Source organism: Pseudophryne corroboree, chromosome 1 (assembly GCF_028390025.1).
Source record: "Pseudophryne corroboree isolate aPseCor3 chromosome 1, aPseCor3.hap2, whole genome shotgun sequence".
Lineage (NCBI taxonomy): Eukaryota > Metazoa > Chordata > Amphibia > Anura > Myobatrachidae > Pseudophryne > Pseudophryne corroboree.
This window is the reverse complement of record NC_086444.1, coordinates 209,221,572-209,234,720: the sequence shown is the minus strand read 5'-3', so window position 1 is coordinate 209,234,720 and position 13,149 is coordinate 209,221,572. Positions and strand designations below refer to the sequence as shown.

The 13,149-nt window shown below is 47.7% G+C and overlaps 1 protein-coding gene across 2 annotated transcripts in view; it reads left to right on the top strand.

Moving 5' to 3' along the window:
• Positions 1-13,149, top strand: part of ERAP1 (endoplasmic reticulum aminopeptidase 1) — a 351,733-nt gene that overhangs the window by 285,825 nt on the left and 52,759 nt on the right. For both annotated transcript variants that reach the window (XM_063964056.1, XM_063964055.1), the window contains 3 exons: positions 10,496-10,627; positions 12,268-12,399; positions 12,493-12,567. In XM_063964056.1, coding sequence (XP_063820126.1) covers positions 10,496-10,627; positions 12,268-12,399; positions 12,493-12,567 — 339 coding nt within the window. The remainder of the gene's footprint in view (positions 1-10,495; positions 10,628-12,267; positions 12,400-12,492; positions 12,568-13,149) is intronic.

The following is a 13,149-nucleotide window of genomic DNA, read 5'->3' as shown; positions in this document are numbered from 1 at the left end:
AGAAGGGACTTGCTTCAGCAAGTACCATGTCTGTTCCAAGACTTACCGCGGCTGCGTTTGACGGCATGGCGGTTGAACGCCGGATCCTAAGGGAAAAGGCATTTCGGAAGAGGTCATACCTACCCTGGTCAAAGCCAGGAAGGAGGTGACCGCACAACGTTATCACCACATGTGGTGAAAATATGTTGCGTGGGTGAGGCCAGGAAGGCCCCACGAAGAAATTTCAACTAGGTCGATTTCTGCACTTCCTGCAAACAGGAGTGTCTATGAGCCTCAAATTGGGGTCCATTAAGGTTCAAGTTTCGGCCCTGTAGATTTTCTTCCAGAAAGAATTGGCTTCGGTTCCTGAAGTCCAGACGTTTGTCAAGGGAGTATTGCATATACAGCCCCTTTTGTGCCTCCAGTGGCACCGTGGGATCTCAACGTAGTGTTGGGATTCCTCAAATCATATTGGTTTGAACCGCTCAAATCTGTGGATTTGAAATATCTCACATGGAAAGTGACCATGCTGTTGGCCCTGGCCTCGGCCAGGCGATTGTCAGAATTGGCGGCTTTGTCTTACAAAAGCCCATATTTAATTTTCCATTCGGACAGGGCAGAACTGCGGACTTGTCCCCAGTTTCTTCCTAAGGTGGTGTCAGCGTTTCACCTGAAACAACCTATTGTGGTGCCTGCGGCTACTAGGGACTTGGAGGACTCCAAGTTGCTAGACGTTGTCAGGGCCCTGAAAATATATATATATATATATATATATATATATATAATTCCAGGACGGCTGGAGTCAGAAAGTCTGACTTGCTGTTTATATTGTATGCACCCAAAAAGCTGGGTGCTCCTGCTTCTAAGCAGACTATTGCTCGTTGGATTTGTAGTACAATTCAGCTTGCACATTCTGTGGCAGGCCTGCCACAGCCAAAATCTGTAAATGCCCATTCCACAAGGAAGGTGGGCTCATCTTGGGCGGCTGCCCGAGGGGTCTCGGCTTTACAACTTTGCCGAGCAGCTACGTGGTCAGGGGGGAACACGTTTGTAAAATTCTACAAATTTGATACCCTGGCTGAGGAGGACCTGGAGTTTCTCTCATTCGGTGCTGCAGAGTCATCCGCACTCTCCCGCCCGTTTGGGAGCTTTGGTATAATCCCCATGGTCCTGACGGAGTCCCCAGCATCCACTAGGACGTTAGAGAAAATAAGATTTTACTTACCGATAAATCTATTTCTCGTAGTCCGTAGTGGATGCTGGGCGCCCATCCCAAGTGCGGATTGTCTGCATTACTTGTACATAATTATTGTTACAAAAATCGGGTTGTTATTGTTGTGGGCCTTCTTTTCAAAGGCTCCTTCGTTGTTATCATACTGTTAACTGGGTTCAAATCACAGGTTGTACGGTGTGATTGGTGTGGCTGGTATGAGTCTTACCCGGGATTCAAGATCCTTCCTTATTGTGTACGCTCGTCCGGGCACAGTACCTAACTGAGGCTTGGAGGAGGGTCATAGGGGGAGGAGCCAGTACACACCATGTGATCCTAAAAGCTTACTTTTTGTGCCCTGTCTCCTGCGGAGCCGCTATTCCCCATGGTCCTGACGGAGTCCCCAGCATCCACTACGGACTACGAGAAATAGATTTATCGGTAAGTAAAATCTTATTATAGTCCCAGGGCTATATATGTGATAAATTACCCCTGCCAGAATCCATGAAAAACGCGGGAGAAAAGTCAGCCGAAAAAGGGGCGGGGCTATCTCCCTCAGCACACTGGCGCCATTTTTTCTTCACAGTGCAGCTGGAAGACAGCTCCCCAGGCTCTCCCCTGTAGTTTTCAGTCTCAAAGGGTTAAAAAGAGAGGGGGGGCACCAAATTTAGGCGCAATATGTGTATACAAGCAGCTATTGGGGGAAAAATCACTCAGTTATAGTGTTAATCCCTGCATTATATAGCGCTCTGGTGTGTGCTGGCATACTCTCTCTCTGTCTCCCCAAAGGACTTTGTGGGGTCCTGTCCTCAGTCAGAGCATTCCCTGTGTGTGTGCGGTGTGTCGGTACGGCTGTGTCGACATGTTGGATGAGGAAGGTTACGTGGAGGCGGAGCAGAGGCCGATAAATGGGATGTCGCCCCCTGTGGGGCCGACACCAGAGTGGATGGATAGGTGGAAGGTATTAACCGACAATGTCAACTCCTTGCATAAAAGGCTGGATGACGTAACAGCTGTGGGACAGCCGGCTTCTCAGCCCGCGCCTGCCCAGGCGTCTCAAAGGCCATCAGGGGCTCAAAAAACGCCCGTTACCTCAGATGGCAGACACAGATGTCGACACGGAGTCTGACTCTAGTGTCGACAAGGTTGAGACATATACACAATCCACTAGGAACATCCGTTGCATGATCTCGGCAATGAAAAATGTGTTACACATTTATGACATTAACCCAAGTACCACATAAAAGGGGTTTTATGTTTGGGGAGAAAAAGCAGCCAGTGTTTTGTTCCCCCATCAGATGAGTGAATGAAGTATGTAAAGAAGCGTGGGTTCCCCCGATAAGAAACTGGTAATTTCTAAAAAGTTACTGCTGGCGTACCCTTTCCCGCCAGAGGATAGGTCACGTTGGGAGATATCCCCTAGGGTGGATAAGGCGCTCACACGTTTGTCAAAAAAGGTGGCACTGCCGTCTTAGGATACGGCCACTTTGAAGGAGCCTGCTGATAAAAAGCAGGAGGCTATCCTGAAGTCTGTATATACACACTCAGGTACTATACTGAGACCTGCAATTGCCTCAGCATGAATAGTGCTGCTGCAGCGTGGTCTGATACCCTGTCAGATAATATTAATACCCTAGACAGGGATAATATTTTGCTAACATAGAGCATTTTAAAGACGTCGTCTTATATATGAGGGATGCACAGAGGGATATTTGCCGGCTGGCATCCAGAATTAATGCAATGTCCATTCTGCCAGGAGGGTATTAGAGACCCGGCAGTGGACAGGTGATGCTGCCTTTAAAAGGCACATGGAGATTCTGCCTTATAAGGGTGAGGAATTGTTTGGGGATGGTCTCTGGGACCTCGTATCCACAGCAACAGCTGGGAAGAAAAAAATTTACCTCAGGTTTCCTCACAGCCTAAGAAAGCACCGTATTTTCAGGTACAGTCCTTTCGGCTTCAGAAAAGCAAGCGGGTCAAAGGCGCTTCCTTTCTGCACAGAGACAAGGGAAGAAGGAAAAAGCTGCACCTGACAGCCAGTTCCCAGGATCAAAAATCTTCCCCCGCTTCCTCTGAGTCCACCGCATGACGCTGGGGCTCCACAGGTGGAGACAGGTGCGGTGGGGGCGCGTCTCGGGAACTTCAGGGACCAGTGGGCTTGCCCACAGGTGGATCCCTAGGTTCTGCAAGTAGTATCACAGGGAAACAAGCTGGAGTTCGAGGCGACTCCCCCTCGCCGTTACCTCACATCAGCCTTGCCTGCTGCCCTCGGAGAAAGGGAGGTAGTACTGGCGGCAATTCACAAGCTGTACTTCCAGCAGGTGAAATCAAGGTACCCCTCCTTCAACAAGGCCGGGGTTACTATTCCAAAATGTTGTGGTACCGAAACCAGACGGTTCGGTGAGACCCATTCTAAAATTGAAATCCTTGAACACTTATATACGAAGGTTCAAGTTCAAAATGGAATCGCTCAGGGCGATTAGTGCAAGCCTGGAGAATTTCATGGTATCACTGGACATCAAGGATGCTTACCTGCATGTCCCTATTTACCCTCCTCACCAGGATTGTCATTACCAATTCCAGACGTTGCCGTTGGTCTATCCCCGGCACCGAGGGTATTTACCAAGGTAATGGCCGAAATAATTATCCCGTACTTGGACGATCTCCTTATAAAGGCGAGGACCAGGGAGCAGTTGTTCGTCGGAGTAGCACTATCTCGGGAAGTGCTACAACAGCACGGCTGGATTCTGAATATTCCAAAGTCGCAGCTGGTTCCTACGACGCGTCTACTGTTCCTGGGTATGGTTCTGGACACAGAACAAGAAAAAAGGGTTTCTCCCGGAGGAGAAGTCCAAGGAGTTGTCGTGTCTAGATAGAGACCTCCTAATACAAATACAGGTGTCGGTGCATCAATGCACGCGAGCCCTGGGAAAGATGGTAGCTTCTTACGAAGAAATTCCATTCGCCAGGTCCCATGCAAGGATCTTCCAGTGGGATCTGTTGGACAAGTGGTCCGGGTCGCATCTTCAGATGCATCGGCAGATAACCCTGTCTCCAAGGGCCAGGGTGTCGCTGTTGTGGTGGCTGCAGAGTGCTCATCTTCTAGAGGGCCGCAGATTCGGCATACAGGACTGGGTCCTGGTGACCACGGATGCCAGCCTTCGAGGCTGGGGGGCAGTCACACAGGGAAGAAACTTCCAAGGACTATGGACAAGTCAGGAGACTTCCCTACACATAAATATTCTGGAACTAAGGGCCATTTACAATGCCCTAAGTCAGGCTAGACCCCTGCTTCAACACCGGCCGGTGCTGATCCAGTCAGACAACATCACGGCGGTCGCTCATGTAAACCGACAGGGCGGCACAAGAAGCAGGATGGCGATGGCAGAAGCCACAAGGATTCTCCGATGGGCGGAAAATCATGTGTTAGCACTGTCAGCAGTGTTCATTCCCGGAGTGGATAACTGGGAAGCAGACTTTCTCAGCAGACACGACCTCCACCCGGGAGAGTGGGGACTTCATCCAGAAGTCTTCGAAATGATGGTACACCGTTGGGAAAGGCCACAGGTGGACATGATGGCGTCCCGCCTCAACAAAAAGCTAAAAAGATATTGCGCCAGGTCAAGGGACCCTTAGGCGATAGCTGTGGACGCTCTGGTAACACCGTGGGTGTACCAGTCGGTGTATGTGTTCCCTTCTCTGCCTCTCATACCCAGGGTAATGAGAATAATAAGAAGGAGAGGAGTAAGAACTATACTCATTGTTCCGGATTGGCCAAGAAGAGCTTGGTACCCAGAACTCCAAGAAATGATCTCAGAGGACCCATGGCCTCTTACAGCTCAGACAGGACCTGCTGCAGCAGGGGGCCTGTCTGTTCCAAGACGTACCGCGGCTGCGTTTGACGGCATGGCGGTTGAACGCCGGATCCTGAAGGAAAAGGGCATTCCGGAGGAAGTTATTCCTACGCTAATTAAAGCTAGGAAAGAAGTGAACGCAAACCATTATCACCGCATATGGCGGAAATATGTTGCGTGCTGTGAGGCCAGGAAGGCCCCAACGGAGGAATTTCAGCTAGGTCGATTTCTGCACTTCCTACAGTCAGGGGTGACTATGGGCCTAAAATTGGGTTCCATTAAGGTCCAGATTTCGGCTCTATCGATTTTCTTCCAAAATAGAACTGACTTCACTGCCTGAAGTTCAGACTTTTGTTAAGGGAGTGCTGCATAGTCCCCCGTTTGTGCCTCCAGTGGCACCGTGGGATCTCAACGTGGTGTTGGATTTCCTGAAGTCACATTGGGTTGAGCCACTTAAATCCGTGGAGCTAAAATACCTCACGTGGAAAGTAGTCATGCTGTTGGCCTTGGCGTCGGCCAGGCGTGTATCAGAATTAGCGGCTTTATCATGCAAAAGCCCTTATCTAATTTTTTTATATGGATAGGGCGGAATTGAGGACTCGTTCCCAATTCCTTCCTAAGGTGGTATCAGTTTTTCATGTGAACCAACCTATTGTGGTGCCTGCGGCTACTGGGGACTTGGAGGATTCCAAGTTACTGGACGTAGTCAGGGCCCTGAAAAATATATGTTTCCAGGACGGCTGGAGTCAGGAAAACTGACTCGCTATTTATCCTGTATACACCCAACAAGCTGGGTGCTCCTGCTTCTAAGCAGACTATTGCTCGCTGGATCTGTAGCACGATTCAACTTGCACATTCTGCAGCTGGACTGCTGCACCCTAAATCTGTAAAAGCCCATTCCACGAGGAAAGTGGGCTCTTCTAGGGCGGCTGCCCGAGGGGTCTCGGCTTTACAAATTTGCCGAGCTGTTACTTGGTCGGGTTCAAACACTTTTGCAAGAGTCTACAAGTTTGATACCCTGGCTGAGGAGGACCTAGAGTTTGCTCATTCGGTGCTGCAGAGTCATCCGCACTCTCCCGCCCGTTTGGGAGCTTTGGTATAATCCCCATGGTCCTTACGGAGTCCCAGCATCCACTTAGGACGTCAGAGAAAATAAGATTTTACTCACCGGTAAATCTATTTCTCGTAGTCCGTAGTGGATGCTGGGCGCCCATCCCAAGTGCGGATTGTCTGCAATACTTGTATATAGTTATTGCCTAACTAAATGGTTATTGTTGAGCCATCTGTTGAGAGGCTCAGTTGTATTTCATTCTGTTAACTGGGTATAGTATCACGAGTTATACGGTGTGATTGGTGTGGCTGGTATGAGTCTTACCCGGGATTCAAAATCCTTCCTTATTGTGTCAGCTCTTCCGGGCACAGTATCCTAACTGAGGTCTGGAGGAGGGTCATAGTGGGAGGAGCCAGTGCACACCAGGTAGTCCTAAAGCTTTCTTTAGTTGTGCCCAGTCTCCTGCGGAGCCGCTATTCCCCATGGTCCTTACGGAGTCCCAGCATCCACTACGGACTACGAGAAATAGATTTACCGGTGAGTAAAATCTTATTTTTTCTTTTTCACAATGGTAAAAGAGAAGTTATGCAGTGTGTGTAATGCTAGATTTTCCCCTAGCTCATCTGGCTAAATTTCATGTGGGCAGTGTAGTCAGTCATCACAAAATGCTGATAAGAGTCAAGAGCCCTCCTGGCTGGGGGCTATAAAAACTATGATGTCTGATATGTCATCTCAGCTCACTGCAAATGCCAATAAGACTCGGGAACTGCAACAAGCAGCAGCAAATCTAGCTGCTAAACATTTCCCCCTCTCCACTACAGGTGCACAAAAACGTGCTTTACCTGCACTTCTATCAGATACTGATGATACAGGCTGATGTGGACCCCATAAGCGGGGATTCCACCGCTACATTGAACCCCTCATATTGGCTATTTGGGATGTGTTAAAGCCCCCCCCCCCCCGGAGGATGCTAATAATCTGCAGTAATTTTTCCTCCCACAAGACAAACGGACAGTCACATTTCCTGACTCCAAGGAATTAGATGATTCATTTAAACTAGCCTGGAAGAATCCAGATAAAAAATATCAGGTGTCCAAACGGTTTTAGCATACATTCCCCTTTTGCCTCTGAAGGCAGGAAATTTGGGAAGAGTCTCCAGCAGTAGACGTCTCAGTCTCTCGCCTTTCTAAAAAGGCAGCACTCCCTGATCCGGGCTCCTTTACGGTAAAAGACCCGGCAGATAGGAAAATTGATACCACTCTAAAATCTATCTACACTGCTGCAGGTGTAGCTCAAAGACCGGTCATTGCAGGTTGCTGGATGATACATGCAATTCATTCCTGGGCTACTCAAATTCAGGAAGGTCTTTCGGGTTATATGACCTTAGTCACTATGGTAACTTCCCTAAAACACATTCAGGACACGGCTAGAGTCCTCTGTGACTCCCTTAAAGAGATTGGCAATATTAATGCTAGAACCACGGCTATGGCTGTGTCTGCGCGCAGAGCCATATGGTTGCGTCAGTGGATTGCTGATGCTGACTCCAAACGTAATGTGGAATCTCTTCCCTTCACAGGTGAATGGCTTTTTGGAGGTGAATTGGATGCATGGATTTCCAAAGCTACTGCTGGGACATCAACGTTACTCCCTTCGGGGGCTCTGCCTGCTAGGCGTACCTACCCGGGACCGTCTACTCAGTCCTTTCTGTCCTCCAGATTTCAATCTAGGGCCAGGGGGGCCTCCAACGCAGCTAGAGGCTCCAGAGGTAAACCTAAGAAACCAGCCGTTGCCGGATCTCAAGACCAGACCAGTTCCAATTGGATATCCTGAACAAGTGGTCCGGTTCCCATCTTCAGATGCACCGGATGATTCGGCTGTCACCCCAGGCCAGGATTTCACTCCTGTTGTGGCTACAGTCTTCCAACCTGCTGGAAGGTCGACGCTTTGGGATTCAGGATTGGATCCTCCTCACGACGGATGCGAGTCTGAGAGGATGAGGAGTTGTCACCCAGGGGGTGCAGTTCCAGGACAGGTGGTCTGCCCAAGAAGCCCTCCTTCCGGTCAACATCCTGGAACTTCGGGACATCTACAATGCTCTGATTCAGGCCTCCCCTCTACTCCGGGATCGGTCAATACAGGTTCAGTCGGACAACGCCACGGCTGTGGCGTACATCAATCGACAACGAGGGACAAAAGCATAGCCTGCATGCGAGAAGTGTCAAGAATATTCTTCTGGGTGGAAAGAGATGCAAGAGCACTGTCCGCAATCTTCATTCCGGGGGTGGACAACTCGGAAGCGGACTTCCTGAATCACCACGATCTCCACCCAGGGGAGAGGGGACTACACCCTCAAGTGTTTCAACAGATCATCGACAGGTGAGGCTGCCCACAGATCGACATGATGGCCTCTCGCCTCAACAAGAAGCTTTGTTGCTATTGCTCGCGAACCAGAGACCCTCAGGCGAGTGCAGTGGATGCGCTGACAATGCCTTGGCCTTACCAGCTGGTCTACCTATTTTCCTCCGATTCCGTTGATCCCCAGGGTATTCAAGAGGATCAGGCATCAAGGAGTGCAGGCAATCTTTATTGCCCCGGATTGGCCCTGAAGAGCGTGATACGCGGCTCTTCTGGACAGGTTTGTAGAGTAACCTTGGCCTCTGCCGCTAAGAAGAGATCTTCTTCAGCAAGGACCGTTCGTCAACCCGGACTTACGGCGACTTCGTTTGACGGCATGGAAGTTGAGCGGAACACTCTAGCTCACAAAGGCTTTCCAAAAAGGTCATTGCCACTATGGTGCAAGCCAGAAAACCTGTGACGTCAAAACACTATCATCATATCTGGCGGAAATATGTCTCTTGGTGTGAGGAACGCACATATCCATCTGAGGAATTCCACTTCGTTTCCTGCAGGCTGGAGTGGATAAAGGCTTACATCTTGGATCCATTAAGGTCCAGATTTCATCTCTTTCCGTTTTCTTCCAGAAGAAGTTGGCTCTCCTGCCAGAAGTACAGACCTTCTTGCAAGGGGTGCTTCACATACAACCTCCGTTTGTGCTGCCTACAGCACCTTGGGATTTGGATGTGGTGTTACGCTTTCTACAGACCTCCTGGTTTGAACCTCTGATGATGGTAGAAGACAAGTACCTCACGTGGAGGATGGTGATGTTACTGGCCCTGGCTTCTGCTTGACATGTCTCAGAATTAGGTGCCTTATCGTGTAAAAGTCCCTACTTGGTCTTTTATGAGGACAGAGCGGATCTCAGGACTAGACAGCAGTTCCTGCCGAAGGTGGTCTCCGCGTTTCACTTGAATCAACCTATTGTGATTCCGTTCAGTTCTGACACTTCTGCGGAGGCATTGGATGCAGTGCGAGCCTTGAAACTCTATGTCAAGAGGACGGCTCGAATCAGAAAGACGGATTCCTTGTTCGTGCTGTATGATGCTCAGAAAAAGAGTTGCCCTGCTTCAAAGCAGTCTATTGCTCGTTGGATTCGGCTTACTATCCAACAGGCCTATGTGTCGGCAGCCTTACCTGTTCCACAGTCTCTGAAGGCACACTCTACTAGATCGGTGGCGACTTCCTGGGCAGCTGCCCGTGGAGTCTCGGCCTTCAAACTGTGCCGAGCTGCTACCTGGTCGGGGAAGAACACCTTTGTTTAGTTCTACAAATTTGATTCCCTGGCAAAAGAGGATACCCAGTTTGGACAGGCGGTGCTGCAGATGTCTCTGCACATTCCTGCACGTCTGGAAGCTTTGGGACATCCCCATCGTACTAATCTGTCCCCAATATCCCTTATGGATGCTAGAGAAAATAGGATTTTAAATACCTACCGGTAAATCCTTTTCTCGTAGTCCATAAGGGATATTGGGCGCCCGCCTCTGTGCGGTGACTTTCTGCAGGTTCTCTGTTAGGTGATACCTGTTCAGCTGTTGCTGTTAATGTTGCCAGCCGTTGCTGGCCCGGTTATGTTTTGGTGTGCTGGTGTGTAAATCTCACCACACTTGTTGTTATGTTCCTTCTCTCAAGTATGTAATTCTCCTTCGGGCAGTGTTTTACCTATAACTGACCTGTAGGAGAAGGCATAGAGGGGAGGAGCCAGCACACCCAGTTGAAGAAATTTAAAGTGCACTGGCTCCTTTGGACCCGTCTATACCCCATAAAACTAATCTGTCCCCAATATCCTTCATGGACTATGAGAAAAGGATTTACCGGTAGGTATTTAAAATTCTATTTTTTTTTCCATATGCAGACAAAATAAGTATTTGTCGTTATTATTATTTAACGTTGATAGAGATACCATAGTAATTTTAAGAGGGAGGGGGCCGTGGAAGAGGCATTTAATGAAAATCACTTGACCCCCCCTTTATAATGCATACACCTCCTACTTGGTGTTCCCTGCAGGAGGACCGATTCCTGGACAAATGTTTTAGTGCCATGGAAGTAGACTCTTTAAATTCATCTCACGCTGTGTCTACACCTGTGGAGAACCCTGAACAGATCCATGAGATGTTTGACGAAGTCTCCTATGATAAGGTGATATAATGTTATCGGAATGCATCTACCATTTGTTATGCTTGTTACAGTTGCAAGTATCTAAATTTTCTCTGTGTAGAGTGTGTGTTGCAAAACTATAGATAGGTGTTGCATGACTAATTAGCATACTGCGGGTCAGTTCTCTACCTTTTTATTTTGCATAGCTCTAGAATAATGTTCCCAGGGCAAGTTTCCAGAAGTGCATTGTGCACCTGTGTATGTGTGAGGTGGGCATCGTGGTGTATCTGAGTGTGGTTTGTAACTGACCTCCAGTGACCTCTGAGCTCTACATTCACATCGGTGTCCACAGCAATTATTACGGTTGTGTTGTGATATTGGATCACAGTAAAAACCCTTTTCTCTTTGATACATACCCCACTTGTGCTTATCCTGTTGTGTGTGTATATATAAACCTTTCCATAGTTAAGACCACAGTTACCATCTGCTACTTGGACAACCACACAAATATACTCCCCTTCGTAAATAACTAGCTTTCCTGATAAGGATACTGCATTTCACATTCAGCCTTATATTGCCCCTGTACAATAGACTAAAGTAAACAATAAGTGAAGTAAATTGTTTCTTTTTCTCCAAGAAGTGTATGTTTTTGCAGATTATCAAAGCACTTTGTTTGGAATAAAATTCAACAGTGAAGACATTTGTGTGCAAAACAATTAGGAAAATATAGAATTTGAATCCAACCAAAGTGCTTTGATAATCTGCAAAAACATACACTTCTTGGAGAAACGGAAACAATTTTCCAAATTGTTTTGCACACAGATGTCTTCACTATTACTAATACAGTAAGTAGCCTTAAAGCGGAATTCCTTTTTTGAGTGAAAAGTTTTCAAACTAACCCCTGCGCCCCTTGTAAACACTTATCTTAACTGTGGGGTGTCCTCCAGAATCCTGGTCGTACATATTGTTGCACACCCTATGGAAGTCTGCACCCACAGCAGAGTGACCAATTGGAATCGGGCAGCAGAATGAGCCAGTTCCCGTTGTTGGGTCGCTGATTGTATGAAGTGTCAGTGGCTGCACTGATGAGATAACAGGGAAAAGAAGCAGGCCAGGCAAAGGGCTCTATATGTGGATTACTCCTAATGGGCCTCTAAAACACAGAAGACCAAGGTTCACATTTAAGGCAGTGGTATTATTGTGAGGATACCAGGGTAAGGACTGAGGGTGTGATTCAGATCTGATTACTGCTGTGTGTTTTTGCACAGCGAGCAATCAGGTACTAACTGCGCATGTGTATGCACCGCAATACGCACGTGCGTCGGACAGCAACAACGGGCATCTCTGGTCAGCAACGGGATGGTGCGAAAAATCCGTTCGCATGGGCATTCGCAAGGTGATTGACACAGCTACGATCAACTCGGAATGACCCCCATAATCCGAAGCATAACTGCAACCTACTCTAACACACTATACCCCATAAACTGGTAAGAAGGGAGTGTCCAGCCGGCTGCACATCTATTCAAAATGCCTGAGACCCCTGATCTCACTACAACTGGATTTTAGTTTGTTTAATCCACTCGAAAAGGGGGAAAAAAAATCTTTTTGATAATATTATTATTATTATTATTATTATTATTATTATTATTACTACCATGTGAATAACACTCCATATCTTGCAGGGTGCTTGCATTCTGAACATGCTGCAGGATTACATGGGCGCTGAAAGCTTTGAAGTTGGCATCATACAATACTTGCGTCGTTTCAGTTATCGCAATGCAAGAAATGAAGACTTATGGAACAGTATGACTGACGTAGGTGCCCTTACTGTAATGTGCATGAATTTTGTTTTGGGGGCTCAATATAATATTGCAATAATTCTATTTTTTTTCAATTATAAATATCAGATTTGTCCTTCAGAAGCAACTGCCAATGGTAATGAGGAAAAAATCCGATTCTGTGGGAAAAATCGTAAAAAATCTGTAAGTGAAATACATTTTTATAATGTAGATTTTCTTTCAGTATAACAATGTAGTATATATACTGATATTACAACAAATAACTATACCTATAGTCAGGCGAAGCTCTGTATACGGCTGCAAATAGCAAGTTTTAACAAATCTGCACAGAAGTAAATTTACTAATTTTGCCGCTTTGCGTGGCTAAACCTGGTACTAATGGGTACACACACATGGCACTCGCACCCATGAGGAGCAACAATTGAATTGCTCCAATGGGCGCTCATTATGTTTGGACACCACAAAACAATTGAATTCCTTATTGTCTATGTATAGCTCTGTGTGTTGTAGACTGAGGGCACTTTATCTTCTGTGCTTTTACCTGCAATGCTGTTTGCTTACTGCAGTCCTATTAAAATAAAGGATTTTCCCTAAAGGGGTGGTCTTCAGTTTGCCGGCTGTCGGGATACCGGCGCACAGTATACCATCGCCGGAATCCCGACAGCCGGCATACCGACACTTTTTCTCCCTCTTCGGGGGTCCACGACCCCCCTGGAGGGAGAATAGTGCGCCACCGTGCCCGCAGCGCGGTGAGCGCAGCAAGCC